Source organism: Camellia sinensis, chromosome 10 (assembly GCF_055761805.1).
Source record: "Camellia sinensis isolate YWXY chromosome 10, ASM5576180v1, whole genome shotgun sequence".
Classification (NCBI taxonomy): Eukaryota; Viridiplantae; Streptophyta; class Magnoliopsida; order Ericales; family Theaceae; genus Camellia; species Camellia sinensis.
The window spans coordinates 144,713,363-144,737,653 of NC_138970.1; the positions used below are offsets into that span (position 1 = coordinate 144,713,363).

Consider the following 24,291-nt stretch of genomic DNA (forward strand, 5'->3'; position numbering starts at 1 on the left):
ATGATTATTCTATCCTGGAATGTTAGGGGTCTGCGACGGCCTGAAAAGAGAAGAAAAATTAAAAACTTAGTTAGGGAGAGGAAGATTGATGTCTTGCTGCTGCAGGAGACAAAGAGGAGTAAAGTAGACGACAAGTTCCTTAAGTCATTATGGCCATGGGAGGAGCTAGAGAGCATGGAGGTGGGGGCTGAAGGCAGTGCTGGTGGACTGCTATGCTTGTGGAATCCACAAATTTTTGAACTAAAGGAGTGTTGCAGCAACAGAAATTTCTTACTTTTATCAGGTATGGGTTTTCATAATTTTAGTTGTGTGATTATTAATATTTATGCACTCAATGACGTGTTGAAAAGAAGACAGTTATGGTATGCTTTAGCCCAGCTTAAATCAGCTTTCTCAAGTCCCTGGTGTATAGGTGGAGATTTTAACGAAATAAGATTCATGAGTGAAAGAAAAGGATGCTCTAGAAGGGAAAGAGGGATGAAGGACTTCAATGAATTGATTGAAAAGTTGGAACTGATTGATATACCAATGCTAGGCAGAAATTTCACTTGGTGTAATGCGATGGATGGAGATAGATGGAGTAGGATTGATAGATTCCTTCTAGATCCTACGTGGTTGGAAAGATTAAAGTTGAAACAGTGGGGGCTACCTCGAACCATTTCTGACCATTGTCCAATACTCCTCATGGAGGACGAGCGGGATTGGGGTCCAAAACCTTTTAGATTCATAAATGCATGGTGTTTGCATCCTAAATTCAAAGAAGCAGTAAAGAATTGTTGGGAAGAAACACAGGTAAGTGGGTGGGCCAGTTATAAGCTATTGAAAAAGCTAGGAAATCTGCGAGTATACCTAAGAAGATGGAACTACGAGGTGTTTGGTAACCTTGATGAACAGCTGAAACAAGCAGAGGATGAAATTCATGAATGGGATTTAAAAGCTGAAGAAAGGATTCTCCATGATTATGAAATTAAAAGAATGGCAGAAGTTAGAAGTTTAGCCTGGGATTTGAGCAAGAAAAAGGAATGGTTGTGGCATCAAAAATCTAGAATGGTGTGGGCTCAAAATGGGGATAAAAATACCAGATTGTTTCATATAATGGCAAGTAAAAGGCAAAAGAAAAACTTATTGAACTCAGTTAATGAGCATGGAGTACTGCATGATCAGCCTGGGATGATTAAACAAGCTGTGGTTAGCCATTATACTCAGTTGTTCACTGAAGGATGGAGGTGTAGACCAAAGCTGTCAGGTGTTTTTGCCTCAATTAGTCAAATAGATTCAACTGAATTATTGGAGGCAGATTTTGTAGAGGCTGAAATCTGGGCAGCAATCATCGACTGTGATGGTAATAAAGCCCCGGGGCCGGATGGCTTTAATCTAAAGTGTATCCAAAAATGCTGGGTCACCATGAAAGGGGAGATTGTACAGATGATGAATGAGTTCCACTCCTATGGTAAGTTGGCCAAAGGAGTGAATAGTTCATTTATTACCTTGATTCCTAAGAAGGAAAATCCAGTGGGTCTATGTGACTATAGGCCAATCAGTTTGGTTAGCTCCATGTATAAAATAATTGCCAAAGTCTTATCAAAAAGGTTGAGGCAGGTCCTACCCAAGATCATTAGTGAAGTACAAACGGCATTTCTGAGTGGAAGATATATTCTAGATGGAGTCCTAATTGCCAATGAGGTGGTGGATTGGTGGAAAAGGTTAAAAAAGAAAGGAATCATACTAAAATTGGACTTTGAAAAGGCGTATGACTCAGTAAATTGGGAGTTTTTGTATTCAATGATGGCCAATTTTGGTTTTGGTGAGAAATGGGTGGGTTGGATAAAGACGTGCATATCTACAGCTAGAATTTCAGTACTAGTTAATGGTTCACCTACTACAGAATTCTCCCCCATGAAAGGCCTTAGGCAAGGTGACCCACTTTCACCTTTCCTTTTTAACATGGTAGCTGAGGGCCTCAATATACTTATGGAAAGAGCCAAAGAAGAGGGATTGATCAGAGGAGTCACAATAGGAACAAATGAGTTAAAACTATCACACTTGCAATTCGCTGATGATACTATTATCTTTTGTGAAGCTGATTGGGAAGAAATCGTTGCGGTGAAAAGGATCTTAAGATGCTTTGAGGTGATGTCAGGACTCAAAATAAATTTCCATAAAAGCAAAGTGTGTGGGGTGGGTGTTCAGGATGACTTAGTAAAGGTCTTTGCAAAGAAACTTAACTGCCTCAGCCAAAAGCTGCCATTAAACTATCTGGGTCTTCCATTAGGAGCAAATCCAAGAAGAAAGAGCTCATGGAAACCAGTAGTGGACAAGTTTAAGAGTAAGCTAGCTTCTTGGAAGAGAAGGTATTTGTCTTTTGCAGGAAGATTAACACTGATAAAGTCTGTTTTGTCAAGCTTGCCAGTCTATTTCCTATCCTTATTCAAGTTACCAGTGGGGATTGCAAAATCACTAGACAAAATTCAAGCCAATTTTCTTTGGGGAGGCTCTGAAATCCAGAAAAAAGTGCACCTAGTTAGCTGGAAGGAGATTTGTCTAAGCAAAGATCAAGGTGGGCTAGGTGTGAGAAACCTAAGTCAAGTTAATGAGTGCCTCTTAATTAAATGGTGGTGGAGATATGGCAAAGAGGATTCAGCTTTATGGAAACAAGTGGTTTGCAGCAAGTATGGAAGTGTGGGTGGCAGATGGAGCCTATTTTTAGGTGAGTCTCGGCCTATGTCAAATTTGTGGAAGGGTGTACTTTCAGTGGCTGCAGAAAATCCTGACTTGCGAGATTTCTTTTTGCAAAACTTCAAGGTAATTGTTGGAAATGGTAGACGAGTGCGGTTCTGGATTGATAGGTGGCTTAATAATCAAAGTCTGAATGAGGTATTTCCCAGATTATTTTCCTTGGCAGTTGAAAAGGATGGCACCTTGTTTGAGCATGTTCATAGCAGAGGTGTGGGTACAGCCTGGAACATTGATTTTAGAAGGCCTCTTCTTGCTTGGGAAGAGGAGGAAGTGTTGAAACTTAATGATTTGGTTCGGAGAGTTCCTACACTAAATGAAGGCGCTGAAGACTATTGCTATTGGTTAGCGCACCCTTCTGGAGTCTTTACTGTGTCATCAGTATGGAAGTGGGTGGTAGCATGTAAAGGGCCAAATATCTCAGTCACCAAAAGCATTTGGAATAACTTAGCCCCCCCCAGAGTACAGTTTTTGAGCTGGTTGGCTTGGAGAGGTAGGATTAAGTCCTCTGAATTCCTACAAAGAATTGGAGTATTGAATTCTAATGTTAGTGCACTGTGTGTGTTTTGTAAAGCGGAGGTGGAGTCTTTAAATCATGTCCTCCTTCACTGTCCTAGGATCTGGAGAATATGGGCCAGTATTATGTGTTGGTGGAACTTGAGCTGGGCTATTCCTGGTTCAGTGGAGGCAGTGCTCCACTGCTGGTTAGGTCCAGTTATGAAGAAAAAGGTAAAGGAGATCTGGAAGATGATACCTTTGGCAGTAATGTGGTCTGTGTGGAAACTCAGGAATGAGTGCATATTTAATGAAGCACAACCACCTTTGGATGAGTTGGCTGATCTGGTAAAAACCAGAGTTGCTATGTGGGCTGTTTCTTCCTTGAGAGAGTTTAATTACTCGGTGCATGATGTGTTATATAACCTGAAGCAGGTCTGCAACTGTGTATAGATTAAGGGACTGAGGATGTGTTCATGTCTGTAAGCTGGTTAGTTGGTTTGTGGATGGCTCAATAGGCATCAGTGGCCCAAGTTAGCTCAATTGGCAGTAGTAGCTGGTGTACAAGTTTCTTTCTGTCATTGATCTGGATTTATCTGCATTATTCTGGTGTAGTGGCAGCATCCTTCATGACTGAATAGCTACTGTGATCTGTGTGTTGCACTGGTCTGAATGGTGACTTCTCCAACTTCCCCAGGTTTTGCTGTCAAATAGGATCAGTAGATGGGTACCTTGTTTTGGCTGGTGTTGTATGAATTGGTTGGTGGTCTGAATTTCTTGGTCAGAATTGGCTGCCGCTGTTCTGTGACCTGATTCTGGTACTAGTCTGTAGGTGGTGATTGAGAGGAACATATTAGAATGGACTCTTCTTTTTGGTTTGCTAATGCACTAATACTTGGTGTGATGCTGCTAAGCTATTGGTGGTTGTTCTGCTGCTATTGCGGCTGCAGAGTGGCAGTTGTTGCTGCTGATTTGTTTCTACTATGAAGGCCTGTTTCATGAATCTGTCGCTTAGAATCATATGTTGCAATATTGGATAGATGATGCCAACCCCAATCATCTGCTGGTCTGCTGCTGATAGCTAGGTGGTAATTATAGATGAATTGGTCTGCTCTGCCCTGCTGGAATTCTTTTGGGGGTTGCATGGTGAATTGGGGGTTGAGTTTTTGGGGTCTTTATTTTATTTCTGGGCATGGTCTCTCACCATCCCTTTGTGGTTGAGCTCGCAGATGATTGGGCTTTCTTCTCGGTGCCAACCTAGTTGGGATTGGGTTGTTAGCTTTGATGCGCTTCTGCTCTTCCACCTCTTTATTGATGTTCAACTCATATGTATGTGTATGTTTTTGTCATCAATAAAGTTCTCTTTTGCTGATCAAAAAAAAAAAAATTGTGACTATTTTCGTTCTTCCAGTGAAGCCTTAGCTCTCTAATGGCTGTCCCCTCCTCTCCCACCTCCCACCACCCTCTTGCAGATCTATTTACAACCTACACTAGACAAATGAGAGGCCTTATAGTGCTGCTGAGAAAGGTCCCGATAGGCATAAAAATCAGTCTAAAGGGTGTCCACAGACTGCTGAAGGTGAAGGTGTTTCTGATAGAGGGCCTCATAATCAGCATGAGTCATAAAGACGAGGGTTGGTGGATCAGCAGGACCGGAAGCAGTAGGGCCGGGGGCAGGATCGTCAGTGGGAGCATCATGACCCAAACCCATGGGGTCAACATGGGCGGCATGAGGCTGCATCTGAAGGGGAGGCAAACGAGACAAACTGTGGAGCCAAGTTTGCTCAGTATATTGCAAGACCTCCTCTATGACCTCCTCATCAGGATCAAATCGGTAGCTCGAGTAGTGGCGAAAGAGATGAGCGATCAAGTTGGCGAAGGGAAGTGGCCAAGTCTGCGAGCTTTGAGTTTGCTTGATTTGCACATCTGTCATGATCTTATGTATCTGATCCTAAATGAGCTGCGGGACATCTACTAAATAATCGAACTCAAAATGGTGAAGAACCTGAATGAAAGTACCACAACGCTCCTCCTTATGCCCCAAAGGAATGACATTACATCAAAATATGACATCAATCAACTAGAGCCGGGGAGGCAAGTTACGGCAACAAATAAACGTATAAATCGCATTACCCGCACGGTCTGGAAAATTGATCTAGATAAGATGAGTGACCGGGTGCATGTCATCATAGTCCTGAAAGGGGAGCGGTGGGAACGAGTGCAGTGGCACCCAAGGATAGTGGCTAGATTCTCAAGGTGGCTGGTATGGGTGATGCCATCAACTGTAGTCGGCAAACCGTACTCAGGAGTGCACCGGCTGTGAGGGTCATGTCGCCCGATATATGGATGTGGAGGGCTAATTCCTCTGGGATGTATTCTGTTGCTTCAGGTTATAGAAAATGTGAATCATTACTAGGTCCTGATACGAAAGTGACAAGGGAAGTATGGAACAACTGTGCACCACCAAAAGTTAAATTCTTTGGGTGGTTGGCATGGTTAGGCAAGTTGAAAACATCCAGCTATCTCCAAAGAATTGGGATTCTAGATGAGGCTGCCAATGTTAGCTGTGCTTTCTGTCAAAATGAGGTGGAATCGGTCAACCATATCTTGCTCTTTTGCCTATTTGTCTGGCTACTGTGGTCTCAGATTATGAAGTGGTGGGGTGTTCAGTGGGTGATGCCAAAATCAGTGGAAGGGCTATTGCAGTGGTGGTCATTTTGCAAGATGAAGAAGCTTGAGAAAGTGATGTGGAAGGTTATGCCTATGGCTGTCCTTTGGTCCATTTGGAAGCATCGGAATGATTGCATCTTTAATGGCGCTCAACCAAATTTAGAAGATTTATGTGAGGTTGTCAAAGTAAGAATCGCTTTGTGGGTAAAATCCTCCCCAGCCAAAGTAGAGTTCTCCATTAATGATGTAGTTTTTAATTTGCACCAGGTTCATTATTGTTTAAGGCAGGGGAGCTAGGTATAGGCTGTCTTGATGCATTCACTGGACAGTGGTATTGAGGATGAATGTTGCTATCTGTTGTATGTTGCTGCCTTGATGCATTCACCAGGTTCATTATGTTGCTGTCTGCTATATGTTGCTGTCTGTCTGGTTGCTAATCTGGTTGCTAATCTGCTAGAGTGCAGAGGACAGTGGTTTTGGAGGATGTTCATATGTTAGAGTGCTGGGCAGTCCTCAGTGTGCTTTCATCTGTTATGCTACTCATATGCTGGAGTGCAGTGGATAGTGGTCTTAAGTGTGCCTCTGTTCAGTTGTTCATCTGCTAGTAATCAGGAGTGATGAATCAGAAATGGAATGCTGCTCTGTTGGGGGCTGAGAAGTGATGTATTACCTCATGGCACTGTCCTAAGGCAGCATGGTGTTTAGTTTGCTACTGCTGCTGTCAGCTAAGTGGGCTGTTCTGTGGGTTGTTCTGTGGGCTTTGAAGCCCAGGAGCTCTGCTATGGTGTATTGGGTGTTGGTTGCTATGCGCAGGTTGTGGCTGTGGGGGTCGTTTTGGCTGCAGTGCATTTCTGATGTTGGCTTATGTTTTGCTCTGTTATTGGTCTGTTGGTGTTTTTCTGTTTTTGTTGCTTTCTTCTGTGTTTCTCTTCTTCTTGGGTTTGGTTCCTCACCAAACTCCTGGGGTGAGCTAGCTTGCTGCTCTTCCCCTCCTTTTTTGATGTAATCTCTGGTTTTGTTTGGTTTTTGCGTCAATAAAGGCTCTCTTTTGCTGATCAAAAAAAAAAAAAAACTGTAGTCGGCAAACAATCCTTGAAAGGGTCCGTAAGCATATTCTGATAGAATAGCTAGACAAGCTAAGGGTAAGCGGGAATATCCACCTGACACAAACACAAAAGCTGACGGGCCGCCAAGTTCCTAACCGCCCAACTAGTGGAGGCGTTAGGCCGGAAGTACTCAAGATCATAGGTGGTATTCTGAGCAATGGCTTTTTGGGCCCAAAAAGCCATAGGGACATCACAGACAGGGGCAGTGGAGGAAGACCCAATGGTGGAGCGCCCTCTCTTGGCCCGGCTACCGATATGAGTGGACATGTCTGCAAAACAAGGCAACCACCAAGAGCAAAGAGACATAAAGCATAGGCATGAAAAAGATATGGAACAATAGAGTATGTGCAGGGCGTAGGAAATAATAAGGAAATGCATGCAAAAGCTAAAAGTGGGTCTATGCCCCCTCCTCCCAACTGGCTTAGGCCACAACAACAAGTCAACAGAATTAACATAATCCTTAAGTATGCAACCAATCCCAATGAATTAATGAATAAAGATGCTCCAGGGAAAAGATATTTTTTGGATAATCCTATCTCCCAATGTAGTAACACACAAACAATGTTCCAATCAGGCCCGACAAGTGGAAGACAACAATAAAAAGCTCAACCATCTTTTTTTCTTGTTTTTATTTTTATTTTTATTTTTTTGTGTTAATTTTTTTATTTTTTGTGTTGTTTATTTCTTATTATTATGTTTATTTATTTATTTATTTATTTATTTATTATTATTATTAGAGAGAGCCCGGGGTCGGAGTGGGTGGCAGCACTGGCAGGGGGAGAAATGAAAGACGCCGAGTTGGAGTCATGATAGTGGCGCGAGTGGACTGGCGGCGGTGCAGTAGTAATGGCCAGAGAGAAAGAAAGAGGGTGGTGAGATGCACAAGAGTTAGTGGTGGCAACCTGCAACGGCTGGTAGCAATGTAGCATCTACGGCGCTGAAAGGGCGCAAGTGGCGACTCGGCGATGACGCTAGAATAATGGATCAGCATGAGGATGAAGCAAGAGAGTATAGTGAGAAAGACATTGAAAAAATGAGGAGAGGAGAGAGAGAGAGAGAGAGATAAATGCCGGAGATGGAGGACTCCGGCGACGGTAACAGTGGCGAACAGGAGAGGAAGAAGGAGGACGGCCAGTGAGGGTTGAATAGGTAGTGGGGAGGGAGGTTGATAGGAAGGTGGTTTGTAGTGTGGATGTGCTGGAGAAGGAGAGAGAAAGAGAGGGGGAGAGAGAGAGAAGGAATGTAGGTCTAGGGTTTTGACTAGGGATATGGGTCTAGGGTGGTGGTTTGGCAAACTGCGTGGAAATCCACACGGGCAGAAAAAGAGAGGGCACCGGTGGATTGAGACAAAGACAAACTAATTAAGGACTCCTTTAGAAATAGGTTAATTTAGTAATTTTTTAGTTAATTGGTTAAAAAGGTAGGTAAAAAAAACTTATATGTTTGGGATGACTTTTTGACTAATTACGAAAAGCTGTGCAAAAAGTAGAGAGAAACCGTAATTGTTGACTGTTTGGTATGACTAATTGGCTAATTGGCTAATTTAGTAATTTTTTGGCTAATTGACTAAAAAGGTAGCATCCCAAACGAGGCCTAAGGCACCAGAAAACCACTTGTGCGGCCATGGAATCTACACGAGTTTTTTTTTTTTTTTTCGTAACAAAAACAAAAAATAACCACCCCCTCAAAATTTTTTTTTTTTTTTTTCTACCTGTATCATGTATTTGACATTTAAAATAAGCACTAACAAATTATAAAATCCTCAATAAAAATATAATCTTCACGAGAAAATCACGAGTACTACTTTTCTCTCTAACTATGTGGGCAACTTTCCCTATTCTCCAACAAGGTGACAAACTAGGTTGACTCGGTGTCCAGAATTGATAAGCCAAAGCTACCTCAACCTATGGGGTTTCCATACAGATTTCAAGCCGAGGTGGTTTTGAAGCAATCTCTACACCCCTGGATATTTAAACCAGACTTTAGTCTTGGAATTTCCAAGCCTTTATGTTCTAGACTTTGCCATTCGAACTCCAATTTCCACCGCCTCAGTTGATCTCCAAGGAACTCATCACAAACATAGTAGGTGGCTATACTAGACCATCAGAGGCCGTTCAGGCACGGCGAACACCAAAAGACTTGCACCTTTAGAGGATTTAACGTGTCCTAGACTCAATGCCATTACTATAGAAGATATATTGGGTTTATCAAGTGGACGACCTCAATCATCTCCCATCTCTCAATACCATTCACCTAATGTTTCAATCGTTGGCTATTAGCCTTTAAGGTCGTACCATCTTGTGAATTTTTAATGTCAACCGCCCCATGTGAAAATACTTCGATAATCTCATATGGTCCATCCCATCGAGATCAGAGTTTACTCAGAAACAACCACAATTTGGCATTGAAGAGCCATATTTTTTGGTGAGGCTCGAAGGAATTACAAAAAATGTGTTTATCATGAAATGCCTTAGTCCTATCCTTGTAAATTTTGGAGTTCTCATATGTGTCATTGTAGAGCTCCTCTAACTCATTGAGTTAGAGTTTTTGATGGTCACCAGCTTTGGCCATATCAAAATTGAACTTTTTAGTGGCCCACAAAGCTCGGTGTTCTAACTCAACAGGGAGATAGCACGCTTCCCTAAACATAATCCTATATGGAGACATCCCGATGGGTGTCTTATATGCAGTGCGATAGGCCCAAAGTGCACCAACCAACCTAGTGGACCAATCTTTCGTATTAAGCCTTATAGTTTTCTCGAGGATATGTTTGATGTCCCTATTAGAAATCTCTACTTGACCACTAGTCTGCAAGTGATAAGGAGTGCCAACTTTGTAAGTGATCATGAATTTTCGCACCAATGCCTCGAAGAATCGGTTGTAAAAATGTTTGCCATCGTCACTAATTACGGCATGTGGGAACCCAAAACGACAAAAAATGATTTCATGGAGGAATTTAACCACAACTTTGTGGTCACTCGTTTTGGTGGCCATTGCCTTAACCCACTTGGAGACATAGTCCATGGCCACCAGAATGTATTCAAATCCAAAGGATGGTGGAAAGGGACCCATAAAGTCGATGCCCCAAACATCAAAAATCTCAACAATCAAAATAGGGTCATCGACATCATATCTCGTCGTGACACAGAGCCCATGCATTGACAATGCACACAAGCTCTATTGAAGTTATGGACATCTTTGAAGATAGAGGGCCAGTAGAACCTACATTGCAAAACCTTGGCAGCCGTTTTCTGCCACTAAAATTGTCGCCACATGCATGAGAGTGACAAATGGTGAGAATACTATGGATCTCACTCTTAGGCACACAACGCCGAATCAATTGATCCGAACAATACTTGAACATTTTCGAGTTTTCCTAGAAATAGTGCTTGACTTGTGAGAAAAATTGATCTTTGTCTTGTTTACACTCAGTTTTAGGAATTTGCCCCACCGCCAAGTAATTCTCTATGTGGGCAAACCACCGGGAGAGGGGTAGAGAGGGGTTACGTATGACACCATAAAAAGTTGCTCATCCAGAAATAAGTTGTGTAAAGCTAAGGGGTCACTTGTGTGCTCAATGAGGATTCAGGATAGATGATCCGCAATGATATTCTAGGATCCCTTCTTATCCCGAATTTCTAGGTCAAACTCCTGAAGAAGTAGAATCCACTTAATTAACCTAGGTTTGGTCTCTTTTTTGGATAATAGGTATCGTAATGCGGCGTGATTAGTGAACACAATAACCTTAGAGGTAGTGTAATTTAATTGACCATCAGAAAGAGTATGATTGACATAATATATAACATGGGGCACTTTATTCACCATTTGGCCCAAAATGGCGCCGAGTGCAAAATTAGATGCATCGCATATAATCTTAAAAGGAAGAGACCAATCAGGGGAGTGCATGATAGCGGCAGTGGAAAGTGCATCTCGGAGTGTTTCAAAAGCCACCAAACATGCTTTTTCAAAGACAAACGGGGTATCCTTGGCCAAAAGAGTGCATAGGGGGTGTGAGATGTTACTAAAGTCTTTGATAAATCGGTGGCAAAAACCCGCGTGCCCTAAGAATAAGCGCACCTGGTGCACGGAAGTAGGTGGGGGCAGGCTAGAGATCAATTCGACCTTTGCCTTATTGACCTCAACACCACGAGGGGGACACAATGTGCCCTAACACAATTCCCTCCCGAACCATAAAGTGGCTCTTCTCCAAACTCAAAACAAGGTTTGTCTCTATACAACGAGTAAGGATTTTGATTAAGTTTTAGAGACATTCCTCAAAAAACAGCCTGAACACGGAGAAGTCATCCATAAAGACCTCTAAGAATTTCTCCACCATATCAAAAAAGATAGACATCAAGCACCGTTGAAAGGTCGCGAGTGCATTGTAAAGCCCAAAGGACATTCGGCGATAGGCAAAAGTGCTAAAAGGACATGTGAATGTGGCCTTTTCCTGGTCATTAGGTACATAGGAACTTGATTGTAGCCAGAATAGCCATCAAGGAAACAATAGTAACTCTGCCCTGCAAACCGTTCTAGGATCTGATCAATAAAAGGCAAGGGAAAGTGATCCTTCTGAGTCATGGAATTGAGCCAACGATAATTAATGCACACACGACACCCGGTGGTGGTGCGTGTGTGGACTAGCTCACCCTTTTCATTCTCAACCACAGTGATACCCGATTTCTTGGGCACTACTTGTGTGAGACTAACACACTTGCTATTAGAGATGGGATATATGATACCCGAACCGAGCAATTTGACAACCTTTTTCTTAACGACCTCTTTCATGTTTGGATTCAACCTCCGTTGCGACTCACGAGAAGGCTTAGCATTATCCTCATGATAAATGCAATGTATACAAACGGAAGGATCAATGCCCCTCAAATCTCTTACTAACGAACCTATGGCACGTTTGTGTGCCTAGAGGACACTAAGAAATTGACTTCCCTACATGGTAGTTAAGTCAGATGCAATGATAACAGGTAATGTATCCTCAGACCCTAAAAAAGCATATTTGAGTGTAGCCGAAAAAAGTTTTAACTCGAGTTTGGGTGGTACTTCAGTAGATCGAGGGCCTAGTATGCTCGAAAGGGTAGGAAGGGGTTAAAACCCCATCCGCCATGGTGGGCAATAGACAGGTAGAAAGGAGTCAAGTAAAGCATTGACCTCCTCAATGGAGCGATCAATATCGAAGGCCTCAAAACCAAAGTTGGCAAGGCAAATCTCTAAAGGGTCAGCGACAACGATGGAAGATAAGGCACCCTCGACACACTCATCGACAATGCCAACCATGAAGTGCTTATCCTCACGTGAAGGATGTTGGGAAACACTAAATTTGTTAAGCTTGACTCGCATGTTCCCAAATGACACCTCCATAACCCCAGTCCGATAGCTAATGTTTGCATTGGCTGTGGCCAAGAAAGGTCAACCAAGGATGACAGGGATTGGCCTCTTAAGTGTGACTATGGGTTCCATGTCAAGGACAAGAAAGTCAATGGGAAGATAAAATTTGTCGACATTAGCAAGGACATCCTCAATCATGCCTCGTAGTACCTTGAGGGAACAATCGGCTAACTGAAGAGTCATCATTGTTGATTTCAACTCCCCTAACCCAAACTCCTCATACACAGAATATGGAAAAAGGTTCAAACTAGCACCAAAGTCAATGAGGGCTCTATCTATGAAGTGATCACCAATAGTGCAAGAGATATTGGGTGCACCAGGGTCCTTAGGCTTAGGTGGTGCCTTGTGTAACAAGATGGAGCTAACTTGCTCAGTTAGAAGGACCTTCTTAGACACATGGGTTTTGACTTTGCCATTTTAGGTGTAAAGGTCCTTCAAAAACTTAGCATAAGAAAGCACTTGTTTGATGGTTTCCAACAGGGAAAGGTTAATTTTGACTTGCTTGAAAATTTCCATCATTGCCTTCATGGATGCCTTATTTTTCCCGAAAGGTAAAAGCATTACGAGAAAGGGGCCTTAGGCACAAATGGTTCCAATGGCTCACTCAAAGATGAAGAGGGTAGATCATCTCTCTTGGTGGTGCTACTATCCTTGCACTTGACTCTTGAAATCAAATAACCATGCTTTCCTTCATTTCCTTTGGTCACCTCGGGGTGAGTATCTAACTCATGCCCATTCCTAAGAGTTATCACAGCTTGAACTTGCTCGTGGTATGGACCACTCGCATTAGAACTCTCTACCCTATAGTGACCCGTAGGATTAGTCACCGGTTGGCTAGGTAGCTTACCTTCCTTCCTCCGTATGAGTGTGTTAACTAATTGAACTAGTTGGGTCTCGAGATTAGAGATAGACTGCAAATGAGAGTGGACCAATTCAGGCACACCCTCAAGTCCTTGGAGGACTTACAGTTCCTTCTCCTCAAAAGTGGACTATCATGGAGGTGGGGAAGGTGGTTGTTGGTAAGATGGTTGTTGTGGAGGTGGTCAGTAAGAAGGTGGGTTGGCAAAATTATTGAAATTCTACCTAGGTGGTTGTGGTGGAGCAGAAGAATTGCCTTGAGTTGGTGGTCTTCAAGAGAAGTTGGGATGATTACACCACCCCTGATTATAGGTATTGGAATATGGATCATTACCTGGTTTGGTGAAACCTTGAGTCGCAAGAACATGTTCTTCGATTAACTGAGGAAACTGTGAAGCTATGGGACATTCAGTAACATGGTGAGTAGTGTGAGAACAAATAAGACACACCTCCTGATATTGAGGTGGTAAAGGCTGTGCAGAAAATTGCCCTACTGAAAGAAGTTGGTCAAGGTTGCGGGATAGGGCAGCTATTTGTTTAGAGACCATAGTAGCATGCCCGACTTTATAGACACCCCCTCGCTTTGGTATAGCGATCCCGGTTGTCCCTTTACTATTTTGTTGTGTTCCGGACTTGGTTCCGTGAAGTTGGTAGTTGTATCTATCTTGTTGTCGTCCTTTAATTCCGCTTGATTGAGTTTTAGGATGTTTTGGGCAGGGTTATTACAGGTTAGTTAGGCCTTAGTTTCAATTCCTTGTTGCCCAGTTTTTAGGCGGTCCACTCGAGCGGGTTTTCTTGCGCTCGAGCGGGGATTGCACACTCCCAGTTTTTCGTGTCCCTGCAAAACTTCTGCAGGTGTGTTTTTTACGCTCGAGCGGTGGCGCTCGAGCCGGTACTCTGGCGCTCGAGCAGGTAGTACCTGTTCGGTGTAAGTTCTGGGAGGGGGAAATCTACGCTCGAGCGAACTGGTTTTCGCGCTCGAGCGGATGTGCTTTATTCTTGTGTCTTGGCGCTTGAGCGGGCCTTTTTGCGCTCGAGCGGACCTAGTTTTTGTTCTTGACGCTCGAGCGTTGTGTTTTTCACTCGAGCAGGAATGTCGTATATCAGTTGGCTGTGGGACAATTTTAAATCACTTTTTCTCACTCTTTCTCTCTCTTACTTTTTCGAAAAAGCCATTTGAGAGCTCCTCTCTCTAAAACCTTAACTTCTCTCTAAGTATTGATCTAGCTAGGGTGCTTTCCTCACCTTTGGCCTTTACAAAAGAGTTGTTGATCGTCGAGGGCTATCTTTTGATCCGAGAAACTCGTGGTTTGGAGCAAGTTCGTTTTCATCATCTTCTTTGTTGGGTGTCATCTTTTGAGGTAGGGGTTCCTACTCACTCTTATGGTCTTTGACCTAGATTTTTAGGTGTTTTGATAAAATGGTGAATTGGTTGATTTTGGGACTCAGGGTTTCAAAGTGTGTTAAAAGGGGTTTTGTGATTTTGGGCTCATAATGTGTATTTTGGGTTACAAAATGATGATATAGTTGTTGGTTGGTGATACTGGAACCTTCGGGTTAATATAGAGAGTTGGGGGTAAAAGCCCTAATTTGTTGTTTAAAATTAATTGGTATAATTAATTTGGAAAAATTGTGAACTTATGGAATTGAGTTGGAAATAATGAAATTGGCTCATTATGTTGTGAAATGATGGAGTTGGATTTATAAATCGCTCGCTTTTGAAAACATTGATATTTTATCAGTTGGAGCTTTTATTATCTGTTTAGAAATAATTGCTTGGGCTACCGGTGGAGGGCAGTTTTGATTGTTGTAGACAATGCATGATGATTAGGCAAACTAAAACTAATCAATTAGACATGTCATAGAGTATGACGGTTGATAGAATACATTAACGTTATGTATTGATTGATTGCGTATATGACCTTCGTGTATATATGTTTTGTGTGTGGGAGGAGATAAGGGATGTACTCCACGGTTTAGGGGAAGATAGGGGATGGACCTCTAAACCGGATGTTGTTTAGGAGGAGATAGGGGATGGACTCCACTGTTACAGCTCATATGCTTGTCAGATAATGTGTTGATACGGCTCGTATGCTTATCTTTGGAAGTGTTGATACAGCTCATATGCTTGTCACTGGATGTGTTGATATAGCTAATATGCATATCTGTTGAAATGTGGATACAGCTTGTATGCTTATCTGTTGAGATGTTGATACAACTAATATGTTTATCTATTGTAAAATGGGAAATGTTTAATATGAGTCATTGTCTCATATAAGTGGTTGGCCAGGTTCTGAGCCATTGATGTAAATTGTGAAATTGATAAGAAATGAAAACTGAAATGAAACATGAAGATAGTGATCATGAAGTGGAAATGGATTACGAATTGGTTTATGAAAGTTGAACATTTATCAATTGCTAATGTCTTAGTCATTGCTCATACTGTGTTTAGCATATCTCTACTGGGCGTTGGCTCACCCTTTATGGGGCATTATTTTCAGGTACAGGTAGTATGCCACCCCCAAGGACATAGCTTGGATGATGATGAGAGTTGAAGACTCTTTCGTTTGTTTATTTTGATGTATTACATGTAAATTCGAGCCAAGGGCTTAATATGTATAGAGTTAGTACTCTTCTTTTTGTAACCAAGTGTTAACTTGGAAAGCTGTAAGCCCTTAGGGCATTTGCTTTTGTTGTTAACATGTAATACAGTTGTAAGAATTACTCTGATGAATAGAAATGGTCAATTTCTTTTGTATCAATGTATGTCTAAAATGTTGGTTTAATGTTATTATTTTGAGGGCGTTACAACTTGGTATCAGAGCGTACCGGGTTCGAATACTTTGGGTACGTGGGAAGTGATTAGGATCACAATAGGTTTGTCTCGCTTGATAGAGACTTAGATGTAGTGTCATATGCTATGTGCTTAATTGATAGCATGCTTATATGACTATGTGGGTATGGAATGTAGTTTCTAGGATGTTGATTGGATCCTTGGGTTTCTGGGAGTCTTGTCTGAAAAGCACTTGATCAATGCTGTTTCTAATCGGAACTCTAGTAACGCCTCGGGACAATCATTATCCGGAAATGAAATTCGTAAATGCTTATGTGTTTATGTGCTTACGTGGAGTGAATTACAGTTGTCCATGCATTAGGACGAGGGTGTTATAGCTTCGGCACATTAGTGAATGTGCTAATGGTCTTGGTTACCTTTATTAGGATGTCAGGACGAGGGCGTGGTAGGCGTGGCAGGCATGGTAGGCAGGAGGTACCTGTACCGGATAACGTTCAGGCAATGCAGGAGGGAGTTGGTCAGGCCAACGTGGCCGAGCCAGCGGGTCAGCAGGCTATGGGCGCCATGGCCCGAGAGATAGCGGGAGCTTTGGGTATTCTCAGAGCTGAGAATCAGGTTGCTGAGGCAGGGCCTTCTTTCTTGAAGAGGGAATTCTTCCGGTCTAACCCGACGAGTTTGTTGGGGATTCGAAGGAGCCACTTAAGGCTGACGAGTGGTTGGAACAGATGGAGAAGACGTTCGAGAAGCTTGGCATCGAGGACGGGACTTTGAAGGTGACCTTGGCATCCTTCCAGCTGAAGGGAGATGCGGGTCAGTGGTGGAAGTACGAGAAGGGCAGTGTTGGTGGTGCATGAGAGGCATTTGTGAATGCTTTCCAGGAGAAGTTTTTGTCTTCAGCTGCTAGAGAAAAGCTGAGGGAGCAGTTTTGCCAGCTTAGACGGCAGGGCTTGTCAGTGGCTGAGTTTGAGGCTACTTTTACTAGTCTGTCCAGGTTTGCACCTGAACTGGTGGCGTCTGAGGAACGCCGTTGGTTTGAGTTTGAGCGGAAGTTAAGGCGAGGCCTCAAGTTGAGGGTTGGTGGATCTTTCATCCGGGAGTATAGACGTTTGGTGGATACGGCAGCTCATATGGAGCTCATGATGCAGGAGGAGGATGAGGGGCAGAGAGGCTCTAAGAGGGGCCAAGATGGTCAGGGTGATGGCAGGAGACAGAGGGGTTTTAACCCTCAGCAGTCTCAGGGTGGTGTGGCTAGATCGACCCTTCCAGTGCCGAGTACGGGCTCTGGGAGAGGTAGTCAGGGAGGCTTGACTTGTTTTGCGTGTGGCCAGCTGGGTCACAAGTCTTCGGTTTGCCCGCAGAAGGGAGGGGGTCAGCGAGCCGCTTCTTCTTCAGCTAGACCTCAGGGCCAGAGTCAGGGCAGGGGCCAGCCTTTGTCTTGCTATCAGTGTGGTCAGCCTGGGCACCTGAAGAGGTATTGCCCGCAGTTGAGTGCTACTTCAAGAGCGTCTGGTTCTAGGCAGACGCAGAGTTATCAGCCAGCTCAGTCTGTGCAGGCCTCGAGGGCCAATCCGGGAGCTTCGTCATCCCAGTCAGTGCAGCAGTCTTTTGCTCCTAGAGGTGAGCAGGTGGATCAGGGGCCTACAAGGCGCGTGTATGCTGTTACCGCGCAGGACCTAGTACCGGCTCCATCAGTAGTGAGAGGTACTTTTCTGTTTTGCAACTCGGTTGCTAGTGTGTTGATTGATACGAGTGCATCTCATTCTTTTGTGTCTGCTGCATTTGCATCTGTTTTGGAATTGGAGTTGGCACAGTTAGCATCTCCTATATGTGTAGTATCGCCTATTGGTGGTGAGTTGATCTTGAAACAAGGTGTTAGAGGTTGTGATATAGAGGTCGCCGACCATAGGCTTCCTTTTCCTTTTGTTGTCATGCCTATGAAGGGTTTTGATGTTATTTTGGGTATAGAATGGCTATCGTCATACTGAGCTTTTATTGATTGTTACCGCCAGAGGGTCACCGTTTGTACCTTAAGCGGGGAGTGTTTCCATTTCTTGGGGGATCGGGTTGGTAGTGTGTTGCCACCGATGTATGATCCGCGAGGGCGGAGTGAGCTTAGTGGTCTACTTGCTAGCTTTTTGAGTGGTAAGTGTGATGAGACCCAGATTGTATTGCCGAGGGTGGTTTGTGAGTATTCGGACGTTTTTCCCGAGGATCTCGTTAGTTTGCCACCTCACCGAGAGATAGAGTTCTCTATTGATCTAGTGCCCGGCACAGCGCCGATTTCTATGGCACCTTATCGTTTTGCCCAACCGAGTTGAGTGAGTTGAAGATTCAGCTCCAGGAATTGCTAGATAAGAGTTCTGTTCGCCCTAGTGTTTCGCCGTGGGGAGCACCGGCCCTCTTTGCTAAAAAGAAAGATGGTGCCTTGAGATTGTGTATAGACTACCGGAAGTTGAATCGGGCTACGGTCAAGAATAAGTACCCTATGCCCCGTATAGATGATCTGTTCGACCAATTGAAGGGTTCCCGCTGTTTCTCTAAGATAGACTTGAGATCGGGTTACCACCAGTTGAGGGTCAGGGAGGAGGACATTCCTAAGACGGCATTCTGTACGCGGTATGGCCACTATGAGTTTCTGGTGATGCCATTCGGGCTTACCAATGCACCAGCAGTCTTTATGGACTTGATAAACCGGATCTTCCGGGAATTCTTGGATCGATTTGTAGTCGTTTTCGTGGACGACATTCTTATCTATTCGCCTTCTGAGGAGGAGCACGAGGAACACTTGAGAGTGGTGCTTGAGTTGCTTAGAGCCCATAGGCTGTATGCCAAGTTTGGGAAGTGTGAGTTCTGGCTAGGAGAGGTGAAATTCTTAGGCCATGTGGTATCCGGGGAAGGGGTGTCTATTGATACATCCAAGGTAGAGGCAGTGCAAGACTGGGCACAGCTTAAGAGTGTGTTTGAGATCTACAGTTTTCTGGGATTAGCTGGGTATTACCGTCGGTTTGTGAAAGATTTCTCCAGGCTAACTTCGCCGTTAACTAGATTGATGCGGAAAGGGGTTAAGTTTGTGTGGAGTGAGACTTGCGAAAAGTCGTTCCAAGAGTTGAAGGTTAGATTGACCATCGCTCCGGTTTTGATTATTCCGGAGAGAAGGTTGGGTTATGCGGTTTATTGTGATGCCTCACGAGAGAGTTTGGGTTGTGTATTAATGCAAGAGGGGAAAGTGGTAGCTTATGGCTCGCGTCAGTTGAAAATACACGAGAAGAACTACCCTACGCACGACCTAGAGTTAGCAGCAGTGATCTTTGCCTTGAAGATTTGGAGGCACTACCTTTATGGTGAGAGGTTCGAGGTGTTCTCGGACCACAACAGTTTGAAGTACCTGTTTACACAGAGGGACTTGAATTTGAGGCAGAGGAGATGGATGGAGTTCATTGAGAACTATGATTTTGAGTTGCACTATCACCCGGGAAAGGCCAATGTTGTGGCCGATGCCCTTAGTAGGAAATCCATTAGTGATGTAGCTTGTATAGCCATCCGGGAATGGAGGATGTTGGGTGTACTTGGCGAGTTTGATTTGCATCTGGGCGAATCTGTTGAGGCAGCGGCCTTGTTTTCTGTTGTTACGCAGCCTACACTTGTGACTCGAGTGTTAGAGGCACAGAGAGGTGACCTTGAGGTAGAGTCCTTCCGAGAGAGGATCTCAAATGGGAAGGCTGAGAAGGGTTTGACGGTGTATCCCGACCTGAGTGCGAGATACCGAGACCGTTTGTTTGTGCCGGAGTATCCCGGCTGAGAGGGGTTTGTTTGTTTATCCCTCCTCTCCATTTGCAAGGGTTAGAAAAACCAGCTGGAGCATTGCATACAAATCCTCCATATCTCCTCCATCCAAGCTCCAAAACACCTTTGACCTTGCACCATTTGCACTACAACCCATAGCACAACACCTCCATCACTCATTCCAGCACCTTGGAGGACATTTGGAGAGGTTGAAGGCTCAGAAATTTGGACCAAGAGCTACTGGAAAGTTGGTCTTCAAGGGTAAGTCCCTTTTCCCCTCAAACTTGCGTTTTTTTTTTTTTTTGGCTTCATTTATAAGCCATATTTGCAAGCATTTCTAGGCTCCGACCCAAACTGTAAAGTGACTTGTTTTGAGCCCCTCTTCAACTTTGTTGAGGGATCCTCTCTGTTTGAGGTCATCTACTACCTCTTGTCTCTTATTTCTCTTCGTAGGGCCATTTTTGCATGCTATTTTAGCCCTACTTGTGATCATTTTCGGGACTTTCTATAAACTGTGAAGTGCCTTGTTTTGAGCCCCTCTTCAACTTTGTTGAAGGGCTCTTTCCTGTTTGAGGCCATCTGCTGCCCCTTGTCTTTAATCTCTCTTTTAGGGTTGTTTTTGCATGACATATTAGCCTTATTTGTGAGCTGTTTTGGACCTCGACCTAAACTGAAAAAAATCTTTTTTTGACCTGTTCTTGAAGTTTGTTTAAGGTTCCATTTTTGTTTGGAGTCATCTCCTTCTTTGCATGCCTTATTTCTCCATGCTTTCAGCCATACATGTGAGTATTTGCATTGGCCTTGTTTTGGCCTCTTAGCCACTAAAATCCAGGGGATTTTCAGTGGCTTAGGTGCATTCTTGAAGGCCAAAATCAGAGGGGGGTGACCCCCTCCCTCCTTGTCTTGTTTGGTGGTCTTTTGGGCCTTCCAAAAAGACCCCTATTTTGCATGCATTGAGGTCACTTTCCAGGCCTCATTCTGAGGGTTTTGAGGTCTGCCTTGGCTCTGTCCAAGGCCCTTTTGGCCATATTTTATGTCTACAATGCATATGTAGAGCAATCCCATTCAAGGCCTTTCAAATGGGCCTTTCTTTGCATGATTCCGAGACTGATTTCAGGGCTTTTTCAGTGGGTGTTAGGACCCTCATATTCCATTTCCAGAGCTGATTTGGTCTTGCTAAGTGTCCATCTTGTATGTGCTTAAGAATCCCTTGCATAGCCCTCTAAAGGAGCTCATCATTTTTGCATGCATTGGCTGCATATCAGTGGTTATTTGGGTGTATTTTGGTATGTTTTATTCACTGGTTTTTGCTGGTTTGATGAGATTCCATATGCTTCATATACATGCCATGTAAACCATGTTTGCTAGTCAAAGTTGCATGCTATTTTAGTCCATCTTGCTAGCACTTTTTGACCATGCTCTAAACTGGAAATGTGCATGTTTTGGGACTGCTTTGGCTCTGTCTTTAGACTTCATGATCAAATAATGCATACTTTGTATAGCTATAAGTCATCGCACATGCCTAGTTTTGAGTTTCGGGGCTCACCTCATGCATCAGGTGCCATATTTCCATGATTCGGGACTATTTTGTATCATATTTCAGTGCTGAAATTTGCATGTTTCCATACCATATTCCATGTCTTGCCATGCTTTGGTAGAGTGGCATTAGTGCCTTAGGTTCGGTCCTCGGTTTGCGTGCATGCGTGCATGCATTTCGAGTGTCTCATCTTCATCTAATGGCTACTTATGTGAGTGTGGCTGAGGTCCACTCATGTTGGTGTAAGTCCATTATGCATTGTGTATGCCATTTCATTTCATAGCATTGTGTATGCTAGGTTGTATGTTAGCGCATTGTGTATGCCATGTTACCTCGTGCATCGTGTATGCCATTTCATAGCATTGTGCATGTTAGATTGTATCTTAGTTGCACTCATGCATGTCATGCATATTGCATTGTGTTTGGGATAGGAGTTAGCCCAAGCACGGGAAACGAGGGACGTTTCGTACTCCGAGTGACGGAACGTGTCTCAATTCCCGGTCACCGACACTTCGGATTATCCATGATGGAGTTTAGGTCTTGTCGTGTTTTCATGTGCATTCATTTCATATTGAGTCGTGCAATTCGACTCCTCGGCCATCATGCATCGAGATGCGTGATTGGTGGCACAAGGATCGAGGACTACACTCCCTGAAGGGTAGTCATGCATACATATGTGAAAATACTTTGCCATGCCCCTTTCTAGCTCTCTGTTACAGCAAATCAAGAGTTAGCAGCCTTCCAGAGCTTGGCATGCATCCCAAGAACAATTGCAAACAGAGGCTAATTGGGGCATCGCAATGGATTTTCGCGCAAGGCAACCTGAACATGTATCATTCATCATCCGGATCAGAGTTGAGGCAGTCCCTGGCTTGCATGCCAATTTATTACTTTCCTAGTTAAATTTGTTAATTAATTAGGGTTTTGTACTTATTCGGACTGTATTATTCATTTGGGACTGTATATTATTTATTCGGACCCTCTGCGCGAGGGCAATGTTGTAATAAGTGTGCGTGAGTGTGATGTATGTCTTCCAACCCCACGTCTTTCTCCCTTTTATTTACCAGCTTATGATGGTTAGATTAGGGCATATTTCAATTAGCATACAGTATGATAACATGTTTGCATTCATTCATCTGTCTTGCATGCACCGGGCTCGACACATCATACTAACTGCATTGTATTTCAATTTCAAGTTGAATACTTGTTAGCTGTAGCATTACATGTGCCATGTTTAGAATAGCCGAGCCTATCTTAGTTGCATTTTTACATGTGTTGCATTAGGCGTTTCTGTATAGTTAGGATCATGCATGGATTTCTAACATAGCTTCTGTTTTGGCTTGGAGTACTCGGTAAGTTTTTATGCTTTAGCATCCTTGCATGCGTGTGAGTGACTGCCATGAATAGCATGCTTACCATGAGGCTATATGCTTATGTGATATAACTGCCTGAATGCCTGTGGGTGAAGGTTGGGTTATTTGAATTGGAACAATTCATCAAATGTGTGTTTTAAGCCCACTAGATAGTGGCAAAATCATGTTTTCTAAGCCCACCCGAGGGTGGCAAATCCACGTCTTAGCCTATTTGCGGGTAGCACCATCAAACCATTTTCAAACAAGCAAACATGAAATGTTTTGTTCCAATTCAGGCGATCCAGTCTATACTTGTATGCTGTGCGCATCACATAGTAATCTAGGCTAATAACCGGAATAAGAACACACAATGTTTTCAAAAATAGATATCATGGTTAGTAGAGGCCGATCTTTGATCGGGCGAGCGGGGGTGCTCACGAAGTGACCTTCCCCAATCGTACCCAAGTTCCCGAACCGAGGCAACTTTGGTGATGACGGACACGTGGCCTTAGGCAACGAGTTAAGGTTTCCTAAATTTCCCAAAATAAAATATTTAGGTGACGACTCTGTTTCTGGCAAAGCAGTCTATGTTTGGCACTTTTTTTTCTAAAAATCTGTTTTCTCAAAACGATTTGCCGGATTTGGACTCTTTGGTTCAGATTAAGAACCGTGACATTTGAGTCCCGAACTGTAGTGAGCCCAATATCGAATGGAACGGGGACTCGTTCCTCCCGGGGCGTTCGGGTACGTCTACACCAGGAAAAGAAGTATATCACCGTGTAGGGGTAAATTGGTGGATAGAAGAAGTGACGCTCACAATCTAACCATGGTGGGAGATAGATGCACATCTCGTGAGCCACATCATGTTGGTAAAGCCAAGTTTAGCAATGAAAGAAAGCCAAAAATCAATCAAAGACATTCTAGGTCTGATCAACAATGAGGAGGTACCAAATCTACAAATGGTTTCTATGGATTTGCTCATTTGGAATTGTAAGGGAGCTGGAAATAGCAGATTTAAGAGAAATCTTCATAATTTAGTAAGTGTTCATAAGCTTGACATCCTCATCCTCATCGAAACTACAGTTGAGCTTAGTTTCACAGGAATGTTCTTCAACAGATTATGCTTTATTGCTTCAACACATGTTGACTCGATTGGCCATAGCGGTGGAATCTGGGTACTTTGGAGACCAGATCAAACTAATGTTTAGGTTAAAGAAGCTAACTCCCAAAAGATAATAACCACTATTTCACAACAAGGTTACCCAGATTGGGTCTTTTTAGTCGTGTTTGCTAGCCTAATTATAGACTAAGAGATCAACTTTGGGAGAGTCTAGAATCCATAGCCCAAAACACCCAATATCCTTGGCTGGTAGTTGAGGATTCTAATGATTACTCTAGCTCGGAATAGAAAAGAAGCTTCTTAGTCAATCAGCCCAAAGGCAAAATCAAAATCGTAGAAGAAATCAAAATTTTTCTGAAAGAATTAACAAATGCAACCTGATGGATATGGGATACGTGGGACCCAGGCTAACATGGACCAATAACAGAAAAGGTTAGGCA

General features: G+C 43.5%; 1 protein-coding gene across 1 annotated transcript; it reads left to right on the top strand.

Moving 5' to 3' along the window:
• On the top strand, positions 1-3,681 carry LOC114270566 (uncharacterized). The gene has a single exon (XM_082890475.1). It carries the CDS (start codon positions 1-3, stop codon positions 3,679-3,681), a length of 3,681 nt encoding a protein of 1,226 aa, XP_082746601.1.
• The last annotated feature ends 20,610 nt before the right edge of the window (positions 3,682-24,291 follow it).

Coding starts and splice junctions, on each gene's coding strand:
- LOC114270566 (XM_082890475.1), top strand. CDS start 1: ATGATTATTCTATCCTGGAATGTTAGGGGTCTGCGACGGCCTGAAAAG.